This window comes from Physeter macrocephalus, chromosome 14 (assembly GCF_002837175.3).
Source record: "Physeter macrocephalus isolate SW-GA chromosome 14, ASM283717v5, whole genome shotgun sequence".
NCBI lineage: Eukaryota > Metazoa > Chordata > Mammalia > Artiodactyla > Physeteridae > Physeter > Physeter macrocephalus.
Genome location: NC_041227.1, coordinates 1,425,783 through 1,436,792, shown reverse-complemented (window position 1 = coordinate 1,436,792; position 11,010 = coordinate 1,425,783). Strand labels below are relative to the sequence as shown.

At 60.2% G+C, this 11,010-nt stretch overlaps 1 protein-coding gene across 1 annotated transcript in view; it reads right to left on the bottom strand.

Annotated features, from left to right (window-relative positions):
- LAMA5 (laminin subunit alpha 5) overlaps positions 1 to 11,010 on the bottom strand; it is a 52,685-nt gene that overhangs the window by 28,822 nt on the left and 12,853 nt on the right. Inside the window, exons 3-11 of the mRNA XM_024128365.2 lie at positions 9,366 to 9,483; positions 8,451 to 8,569; positions 8,196 to 8,366; positions 7,925 to 8,022; positions 4,300 to 4,415; positions 3,396 to 3,514; positions 3,127 to 3,217; positions 2,772 to 2,906; positions 2,521 to 2,583 (exon numbers count right to left, since the gene is read on the bottom strand). Of these exons, the coding sequence (XP_023984133.1) occupies positions 2,521 to 2,583; positions 2,772 to 2,906; positions 3,127 to 3,217; positions 3,396 to 3,514; positions 4,300 to 4,415; positions 7,925 to 8,022; positions 8,196 to 8,366; positions 8,451 to 8,569; positions 9,366 to 9,483 (1,030 nt within the window). The remainder of the gene's footprint in view (positions 1 to 2,520; positions 2,584 to 2,771; positions 2,907 to 3,126; positions 3,218 to 3,395; positions 3,515 to 4,299; positions 4,416 to 7,924; positions 8,023 to 8,195; positions 8,367 to 8,450; positions 8,570 to 9,365; positions 9,484 to 11,010) is intronic.

The window sequence follows — 11,010 nt, the reverse complement described above, 5'->3', positions numbered from 1 at the left end:
AAATTGATAATTCCTGTGATTTTTTTTTTTTTTTTTTTTTTTTTTTTTTTTTTAGTGGTACGCGGGCCTCTCACCGCCGCGGCCTCCCCCGCCGCAGAGCACAGGCTCCGGACGCGCAGGCCCAGCGGCCACAGCCCACGGGCCCAGCCGCTCCGCGGCATGCAGGATCCTCCCGGACCGGGGCACGAACCCGCGCCCCCCGCATCGGCAGGCGGACCCCCAACCACTGCGCCACCAGGGAAGCCCTCCTGTGATTTTTTAAAAAATTTATTTATTTGTTTATTTTTGACTGCATTGTGTCTTCGTTGCTGCACGCGGGCTTTCTCTAGTTGTGGCGAGTGGAGGCTACTCTTTGTTGTGGTGCATGGGCTTCTCATTGTGGTGGCTTCTCTTGTTGCAGAGCACGGGCTCTAGGCGCACAGGCTCAGTAGTCGTGGCTCGGGGGCTCTAGAGCACAGACTCAGTAGTTGTGGCGCACGGGCTTAGTTGGTCTGCGGCATGTGGGCTCTTCCCGGACCAGGGCTCGAACCCGTGTCCCCTGCATTGGCAGGCGGATTCTTAACCACTGCGCCACCAGGGAAGCCCGATAATTCCTATGATTTTTAAACTGCTCTGGAGCATAACGAAGTATGGATTGTTTTTCAAGTATTCTACAAGGTGAATTACAAAACCAAAACAAGATGGTACCAAAAAAACAACAAGAAGGCTTTCACCCAGCCTCACTCACGAATATAGACGCAAAACGTTTATGTTCAATGCCGGGTCCACAGTAGGAAGGTTATCAGTAGAATTCATCCTACGGTTCACAGATTAAAAGTGAAATGCCACACCAGCACAATTACCGAGTGCTCGCCAAGGGCCAGTGGAGAAAGGAGGGATTTTCAACAGTTTATACCAGGGATTGGCAAACTGCAGTCCAAGGCGCCTGTGCCTGGTTTATAACGTTTTATTGGAACACAGCCATGCACATTCACTTGCACATGGTCCATGGCTACTTCCAAGCTGCAACATACAACAGCAGAGCTGAAGCTTTGCAACAGGGAACACACGGCCCTCTAAGTCTAAAACATTTACTGTCTGGCCCTTTTCAGAAAAAATCTGCTGACCCCTGGTTTACCCCACGATGAAAAACTAAACATTTAAACGTCAAAAAGAAAACCGCCAAAGAACCAAGAGATACGCGAATAGCTGGGTTTTAGGGACCTCCAATGAGATAAGACCGAGTCAGACACCAGGAAGAACCAGGTCAACAGATTCACGTGAAAAAAATAACAGGAAGGGCAAATTACCCACCGGGAGAAAAGCACATGATGCGTGAGGAACAGATAATATAGTTAATACAGAAAGAGTTCATAGCAGCAAACGAGTGAAAAGAAAACTGAGCCACAACCTCCGATGGGAAATTCACAAGTGAAATCAACACGAGCCAAGAAACACAAGAGACGATTCAAACTTGGACCTCCCTGGCGGTCCAGCGGTTAAGACTCCGTGCTGCCGCTGCAGGGGGGGCGGGTTTGGTCCCTGGTTGGGGAAGTTCTCTACATGCTGCATGGTGCGGCTGACAAAAAATATATATATAAATAAGTAAACAAAATATATTCGTAAGTAAATACTTAGGCGTTAAAAAAAAAGGAAGATTCAACCTTGCAAACGAGACAAAGAAACGCAGCTAAAACCAAGGAAATACCAAATGCCAGCTGATCTAAGACACAACCAATTATAGTACACACCACTATTTTGTACTGCTGTGAAAGGAAAATGCCGGCCAATTAGACATCAACAAGCCGTCAACTGAAAGGCGCATCCCAATTCCAGGACTACCGAAAAGGGGTAAAGGGAACCAATGAGAAGGTTTCTGCGATAATGAATGTTGCCATGTAGTGACAGCAACACCCAACACACGTGACGCGGCCGTTGCCATTCCACCTGGTAGACGATTTTATGTCAGGAGAGCGGTTTGGCAACCTACAGCCAAGAATGTCCATGAACATGCATGTCTAGTGACCCAGAGCCTTCTTCTAGGAAAGTATGCTACAGAAGTAGTTAAGAATTCATGGAAAGCTTTAGCTGCAAGGAGACTTACTGTAGTACTATTTTTATAAAATCTGGAAAGAACCTAAATTTCCAAGAATCGAGAGCAGGTTAAGCAAGAGCTACATCTGTCTGCACAACGTAGAACATGAAATGATGTGTTTACAGGATGGTGTGGGTGGAAAACGCAATTACACAACAGCGTGCGCAGCGCACATGGATGTTTATAAAAACAGCACGCACGCAGAGGGAGGAGGGGTTGTTTGCAGGAGATGCGATTCTGCATAACTCTCTTCTTTAGCTTTCTGCTCACCTATGTTTTTGAAGGTTTTCTAGCATAAATAGGTAACATTTGCATGAAATTAAAAGCCGCCAAGACGTGGTGAACAAAACGGAAATACCCGTTCTCTGTGGGCCTGGGTGTGGCCCCTCTTGCCCCACAGCTCCAGTGGGGCCCAGGGCAGGATGGAGGCCTCGGGGGACACTTACTCACAATCTGTCCGGCCGGCAGCACCTGCTCTCCCGTGTCATTGTGAGAGAAGGAGGGCACCGCTGAGGAAGGAGACAGCAAGTGTCAGCCAGGCTGGCTCAGTGCCTGGCCGCCCGTGTCTCTCGGCATCACCGGAGGTACGGGCAGGACCAAAGAGTCCCCCCGGGGTCCCCCGCCCGGGCTCCAAGCCCAGCAGGCGGGGATGCTCAGGGGCTCAGGGCCTGCCCCCGCCCCCAGGCCGCGCCCTCACGGTGGCAGCGCGGGAAGCCGCTGAAGCCTTCGGCACACGCATCGCATCGCGCCCCCGTGAAGTTCGGCCGGCAGTAGCAGCGGCCCGTCAGGTCCTCACACGTCCCGTCCGTGAAGTCCGACTCGCAGTCACAGCCTGCGCGGGGGCGGGAAGTCAGGGGAACCCAAGTCCAGGGCTGGCGGGCCCCGCGAAGGGGCGGCGTCTGCCTCCCCAGCCTGGGAGGTGGGACGAGAGCCGCGGCCTCCCACAGAGCCGCGAGGGCCCCCAGGACACCCCGAGCTGGGCAGACCCTGCTCCTGGACGCCCCTTGGAACGCCCCCGCCCAGGCCAGCGCACCCGGGCCGCCCCCACTCACGGCGGCAGGCGTGGGGCGAGTCGAGCGGGTGGTCTGGGGAGCGGTAGAAGCCGGGCAGGCACTGCTCACAGTTGATGCCGGTGGTGTGATGCTGCGGCGGGGCAGGGCCGCTGAGTCCAGGGGCAGCCCCGCCCCCAGCCCCAGGGCCCCAACCGCATCCTCAGCCCCACGCCTGACCTCACACCGACCCCGCCCACCCGGGAGACCTGGGTCTCCGGAGCCCCCATCCCCCCATCCCCGCTGCCGGCCTGGCAGCAGCCCCAGCCCACCTGGCAGTCGACGCACACGCCCCCGCCCCGGTAGACGCGGTCCTGGTTCTGGCTGGCGTTGCTCCGGTCCACCTCGGGGTCGTAGTAGCAGTCGTGGGCGTGGCCGTGGCAGTTGCAGGCTGGAGAGCGGAGGCTCAGCTGTCAGCAGGGTCACCTCCGTGACCCCGCCCGACTGGGACCCCTGGGGCACGTCCCGCAAGCCACAGGTGACCCCAAACGTGGCCTGGCTCAGGGGACAGAACGTGCCACGCTGCCCGTGCGCCAACAGCACGCGTGTGGGCGTGTTTAAGCGTGTGTGAACGCGCATGAGCCGTGTACGTGCTGTTAGCACACGTGCACACGTCCACAGAAGTGTGCGCAAGCACACGCGTGTATACCTGCGTATCGAGTGTGCACGTGTGAACGTGTGTGTGCGTGAGTGTACCGTGTGGGTGTCAGCACGTGCACGCAAGAGCCTGTGTGGACGTGTGCGCGCACCGTGCGCGCACGTGTGAGAGCGGAGGCTCAGCTGTCAGCAGGGTCACCTCCGTGACCCCGCCCGACTGGGACCCCTGGGGCACGTCCCGCAAGCCACAGGTGACCCCAAACGTGGCCTGGCTCAGGGGACAGAACGTGCCACGCTGCCCGTGCGCCAACAGCACGCGTGTGGGCGTGTTTAAGCGTGTGTGAACGCGCATGAGCCGTGTACGTGCTGTTAGCACACGTGCACACGTCCACAGAAGTGTGCGCAAGCACACGCGTGTATACCTGCGTATCGAGTGTGCACGTGTGAACGTGTGTGTGCGTGAGTGTACCGTGTGGGTGTCAGCACGTGCACGCAAGAGCCTGTGTGGACGTGTGCGCGCACGTGTGAGCGCACGTGTGCGCGCCGCGCTGGCGTGTGAGCGCGTGCGGGGGCACTCACACTGGCACTCGTTGGCGCTGTCCGTGGTTGCCGGCTTCCACGGCTGCTGGTTGAAGCCGGGGCAGCAGCGGTCACAGGAGCTCCCACACGTGTTGTGCTGGCAGGCGCACTGCAGCCTGTGGGGGGCACGCGGGCACAGAAAGCGCTCAGACCCACCGTGGACCCACAGGGACACGAGAAAGGCGGGGCTGTGCAGGGCCTTCACGGAGGGTGGGAGCTGGGGCAGGGCGTTGAGCGGTCAGCGCGGGTGGCCCCTGTCCGCAGGTCAGCCTGGAACCCTGGGCCCTTCAGGATTTAGCTATGCCCTCTCCACCACGGCCAGGGCCCGAGGCCAAGTCTACGGCTTTCCTGGGCCAGCTCTGAGGCCCAGGTCTCACTCAGCAGGCAGCCCTGGGCTCAGCCAGACGCCCCCATGTATCTAGGGCACCTCCCCAGGAGCAAGCGGCCAAGAACAGCTTCCTCTTCCAGCCAGGGGTGGACACCAGTCAGAGAGCTGGAATCCTGCCTGCTGTCCTGGAGAGCAGCTCCCGTTGGCTCAGTGGGCAGGGGGACAGCTGGCCGCAGCTGAGGACCGAGGCTGCAGCCACCTACTGCACAGAACCCCATCTCCGGCACACACCTCCACAGCTCAGCCAAGGTGGGGAGCAGGAATCAGAGCCCCATCCCCGGGCCGTTTGCCCCTCGGTCCTGGGTCAGCACCACAGCTGCAGTGCTGTGCACATCCTGAGCAGCCCTGAGCAGCCCCCAGGAGCCAGACCAAGAAGAAGAGACCCAGACCTCCAAATCATTCTCTAGCCCCTCCCCCAGGAGGGGCTGCAGGGCCCTAGGACTCAGCCCCACCGCTCCTTGGTGTTCAGGAAGGAAGCAGGAATAACCTGCCACAGAGAGGTCATCACAGGAAGCGCCGAGGATCCGTAACCGAGAACCTGTGGCCGGTGTTTGGTTTTTCAAGAATCTACATAGTCAGGGCACCCCTAAACCAAGAAATCAACAAAAAGTGGGGTGTCTGTCAAAAGCCCTTGAAAAACCACGCTGGAGGGATTCTTCCCAATCCAGGGCACACGGCCATCACACGGATGAAGCCCCGCTGAAGAACCTGCAGAGAAACAACCCAAGAGGGTCAGCCGACGCAACCAACAGCAGGGCTGCACCCCAGGAGCTTCACTTAATGGAGCAATTGAGTAGAAACCATAAAAAGAGAGTGTTTAAAGATTTTACAAAAGAATCTAAGACATAATAAAAACCACAATGCTATGAAAAAGAGGTGTGACCAAAGAACCAATCAGAACTTCTATAAATGAAAAATAAAATGACTGAAATGAAAGACTCAAAAGGATGGGCTACACAGCGGATCAGACACAGCTGAAGAGAGATTCAATGAACTGGAGAAGCCATCCAGGGAGCAGCCCAGGAGGCAGAGGTGGGAATACAAGAAGTCCCGAGACCGAAGGAAACCACCCACGTTCCCACCTGTATAACAGGAATTCCAGAAAGAGAAAAGAGGGAGCGAGGGGAGAGCCGAGAGTCCTAGAGGGCCAACGGCCAAAAATGGTCCTGAAGTAACAAAGACACATATTTTTAAATTCAAAAAGCACAACCCTTGAGCAACAGGAAACGTGTCCACTACTCAACAATGCAGAGTAAACCTGCAGAGCACTGAGGCAAGATCACAGAAACACCTAGAAGAGGCATAAAACCCACAGAGGGACAATGGTGCAGATGACAGCAGACTCTCCCAACCACCGAAAGACGCCAAGAGACTGAAATGACATTTCCCAAGTGTTAAGAGACACGGCCAGCCATCAACCAGGAATTCTACAGCCAGCTAAACTATCACCCAAGAGTGAGGGCATAACAGCCATTCAATGACTAACAGACTCTCATGCAAAGTACTAAAGGAAAAGGAAACTGAGTCCCCAGGGATGCACTGGGAGCCAAGGAAGGACAGAGAAAAGGAACGGGCAGTCAAGGGGATGGATCCATTGCTGGGTGCAGATACCGTGCCTGGGGTTAGTGTTCTGGGGCCCTGGGTCATCAGGGAGACAACTAGTTAAATCTGCATTTGGCGAGGTCAAGTATGCCTGTTGAAGAGGGAGGGCTACCACTGCAACCAACAGAACTAGAAAAGAAATGTAAGGGTGATCACCAATTGCCACAGACTGAATGTTCGTGTCCACCCAAAATTCACATGTGAAATCCAACCCCGAAAGTGATGGTGTTTGGAGGCAGGGCCTTTGGGAAGTGAGGGTGGAGCCCTCGTCAATGGGACTAGCATCCTTATAAGAAGACCCCTGAGAGCTCCCTCACCCCTTCCCCACTGTGAGGACACAGCCAGAAGACAGCCATCTATGAACTAGGAAAGGGGGCCCTCGGCAGCCTCCAGGACTGCAAGAAGTAAATCTCTGTTGTTTGTAAGTCACCCAGCCTCTGGCATTTTGTTAACCTGACTCAACGAAAACACCAATAGAAACAAAACATGTAACTTCCAAACCAAGGGATGGGGGAGAATGAACGGGGGGCTCAGTACAGACTGGGCGGGTAGTCAGCACTCAGAACGATGGCCGTGGCGACGGAGGTGGGAGAGAGCTTCCGGGGTCGGGGGGTGGAAGGAGAGGGACGGAGACCCTGCTGGAGGTGCCCCTCGGGGGCGGGGGCTGGGGGAGCCTGGTCACGGGCTCCCCATCACAGGCTCTGCTTCCTCTCCCAGCACCTCCTGTCCAGCCCTGGACCTGCTTTAAGACCCCCAGCGCACTCAGCCCCACCGGCACCTCTGCGCTGGGCACAGGCCTGCCCAGAACAGGTGCTCCTGGGGCAGCGTGTGTGAGCGCCACACACAGCTGCTGACGGATGGGAGCAAGGAAGGAAAGGAGGGGGGAAGGGAGAGAAGAAAGAAGGAAAGAGGGAAGGGAAAAAGGAGGGAGGGAGGAACGAGCAAATGAACGAACCCCGCCACCGAGGCTGCGAGCCAGGAGGAGGGGTGGCTCAGGGCCACGCTCCAGCTGATAACTGAGCTGCGTGCTCACCGCTGAATTTAGGGCAGCTGGAGCCACTTAAGCAAGTAGCATCTGGTGGCAGCTTGTTAAAGATGAAGATTCCTGGGCCCTGCCTTATTGGCTGACTCTGGGTGGGGCTCAGAGCCCTCAGCTGTCCCAGCTGCAGGAGCACTGGGCATGTCAGATGGGGGTCTCTGGGTTACTCTGTCCTGCGCCTTGGCCCCTGCCTGTGATGGGGTGTGATCACGGCTGGGGGCAGCAGGGAGTGTTATCGTTTGTGTTGTCAAGGAGGGCGGGGGAGCTTCCCCTATCCCAGAGAACAGAAACATGCAGCCTCAGGCGGATTACCTCTCTCACTGACTCCCCTCCACAGGGCCGGGGGCTTCTGCTGGGGGCAGCTGGGGTGGAGGGGCAGCTGGCTTGCAGGTCCAGGCAAGACTCCACCTCTGCCGGCAGCAGGGCAAACAGGCCCAAGCCAGGCTCCAGGCACTGCCCTTCCACCTCACAGTGCACACGGGGAAACTGAGGCCGAGCAGTGAGGGGCCAGTGCAGGTCACAAGGGCGGGGGACATGGTAGGCAATGGAACCAGGCCTCCTCTCCTTCAGGCTGGGCAGGGAGCTACGGGTCTCACCTGAAGGGGTCTGCGGGGTCTTTGGCATCACAGACATCCGCGTGCCCGTGGCAGACGCAGCGGCCGCCGATGCTGATGTCCTTGATGCTGTAATAGTACTGCGCCCGCCCGGGTAAGTCAGCGCCCGCCCACACCTGCCCCCATTTCCCAAGCCCGAGCCCACGGGGCCCCGCCCACACCAGCCCCGAGCCCACGGGGCCCCGCCCACATCAGCCCCGAGCCCACGGGGCCCCGCCCACATCAGCCTCCAAAGCCCCGCCTGCCTGCTCACCCTGCGGGTGACCGTGGGGTCCCGCAGCGCCTTGCCCATGAGGTGGCCCAGCAGCGTGTTGGTGCGCAGGAAGCGCAGGCGGATGTTGGTGGCTTTGGTGAAATCACGCAGCAGCGGCGAGTAGGAGAAGTTCATGGCCCCTGGGCGCCCGTTCACCAGGGACACCACGATCTGCGGAGGGGCCCGGGTCAGACGTGGGCGTGGCTTCGGCAGGGACCGCCCGGCCGCACCCCCTTCCCGCGCCGCCCCGCCCACCTCGCCATTCTCCAGGGGCACGATCCGCGAATACTCGGTGCTGCAGATGACGTCGTCGTCCCCCAAGATGCGCTCCAGTGTCCGCGGCCCGAACCGCTCCAGGCAGTCCCTCTTGGAGGCTGCGGGAACCGCCGGACGGTGAGGAGGGTGAGGGCAGAGGAGGCCCGACAGCAGCGGCCTGCTGCCCTGCACGCCCGGACTTCCCCGGAGCCTCGCGGCCTCAACCGGGAGGCAGCATGAACCGCGAGGCGGGAACGCCACCCAGCCGCGAGGTTTTGTTGAGGACTGTGGCACTTGGGAGGACAGGGGAGCTCCGCAGGAGGGCAAGGCCAGGGCTCAGCCGGAGCCCTGCCCCGAGCCCGGACTGCCTTGCGTGTCCCTCTCTCTGCAGAGAACAAGCGTGTCCCCTGGGCGGCCCCTGCCATCCCCATCCTTGGGGGACCGTTCCTGACTGTCCTTTATAGGACTGACCGCCCTGCACTCACTCTCGGGCCTTGGAGTTTGGGGGGACACGTGTCCCAGGCCCGCCCAATCGAAGCATCCCCATCGACATGACTGGTCAGGGTGGCACATGGAACGGCCGGCCAGTGAGCAGGGGTGCAGGGCTCCCGTGCTCTCCTGACCGGGCAGCTAAGCTGGCCGCCGCCTCTGTCACCTCAGGAGCTGCCGGAGCATAAGGCCAGTCCAGAGCGAACCTGGAGATGGCACGAGAGACTCCTGATACCAAGGGCCCCTGGACCCGGCCATGCCCGCTTCAGGGACACAAGCCACTGAACCCCCACCAGCCTTCGGGGGCATGCACCCGACAGCCCTGACCCACGCAGAAGCCGGGCGTGAGGGCAGGCCTGCTGTCCGGAGACCCTGAGAGAGCGTGCGGCCCACCCCAGGGAACACCCCTGGCCCCGGGAGACTCACAGGCGAAATACTGCCATGGCTGGTAGGTGTGGCCGAAGTCCGTGGACCGTTCTAGCACCCAAAGGTCTGGCCGAGGGGAGTTGGCAAACTTGATGAGCACGTAGGCCACGTGGAAAACCTGCAGGGCGGTGAGTGTATGGACGCCCCTGAGATCCCTTCCATGCCACCTGGGCCCCCCCATACCTGGAGGGCCAGCCCCACGCCGTGAGGCGGGGCTCACAGTGGACATCTGTGTGTTTGCCCTCAAGGGCCAGGCACACCCAGGTGAGAGGGCCAGCTGGCTCAGGGAACAGCCCCTCGCTCGCTGGCCGGCCACTGAGGCCTGCACCAGGACACAGAGGTGACCGGCAGGACACAGAGGTGACCGGCGGAACCCAGCATCTCCGGAGGGCTCCCCTCTCGGGCCTGGGGGTGCCTTAGGGCCCAGCCCCACCTGCCTCCCCAGCCCCACCCCAGGAGCTTGGAGAACTCTGCTGTGAGTCTGCACACAGGCCTGACAGGGACTGGAGTCAGACGGGGCACACGCGGGCAGCCTGTCTCCTGGGCCCGGGCAGTGGGGCTGGGCAAGGCCGAGGCAGGGGCTCATCCCACTGTCCCCAGAGCTCTGGTGGCCGGCCTGGGAAGAGGGCCAGACAGTGTCCCAAGCTCCCAGGAGCCTGGCCTCCTCGCACAGCAGGCCAGTGAACCCGTCCTGGGATGGGGGCCCCCGTCATCTTCAGAGCCAACTGAGGACCCCCCCGTTTCACCCGCTGACTGGCCTGCAGGGGCAGCCAGCATGGAGCACCCAGGGCCCAGCCTCTGCCTGCTGCTGTCAGGAGCCCCCAGCGGGGAGACAGACGAAAACGGGCCCTCCCAAAGCTGGCGCGGGGAAACCCTGCCAACCCAGCCCCGGCCTGTCGGAGCACCTGGCCAGGGAGCGGGGAGACTGCTCTTCCAGAGGCATCCAGAACCCCCCAGGGCCCACCTGCTGCTCTCTCCCTGGGTCTCGGCCTGACCTCACTCCCAGGGAGGGGCCCATCCCTCGTCTCTCTTCTCCTCCCGGCCAGAGGTCAGCATCCCTGGATGTCCCCGTGTCCTGTGCCCCTGGGGGCTTGGTGGGGCCCCTCCTTGGCTGACTGCCCCCGGCCCTGCAGCCTGGCAGGTCCTAGCCTTGGGGCCCCCAGCCCCACCTGGCACAGGCCCGAGGAAAGGGCTCTGGGGCCACTGAGAACAGCCCATGGGCTCAGGCAGAAGCACCTGCCCTGCCTGTGGCCTCGGTGATGGGCCACCGAGACCCCGGAGAGGGTGGGCACGTGGGCGGAGCACACATTGGCTGTGCACCCCCCACACACCTCTGGGGGTAGCACCCTGCTGCCCAGCCAGCCTCAGCCTGCCCTGCGTGGTGACCACGGGGTAGGGACCATGGTTTCCAGACCTCAACAGCTCTGAGGGCCAGTGAAGCCCTCCCCCGCCCCAAAGCCGAAGACGGGGCCATCATCCAGGCTGGTCTCCGTGCGTGAAGTTTGGGCTCCAAGGAAAGCCGGGCAGGGCCAGTGGGAGACCTGGGCACCCACCCTGCACACGGGGAGAGTGGGGGCCCCAGATGTGGGGCAGCGACACAGCTAGTGAGCACGCCATCCGTGGACGGCGCCTGTGCCCCCCTTGG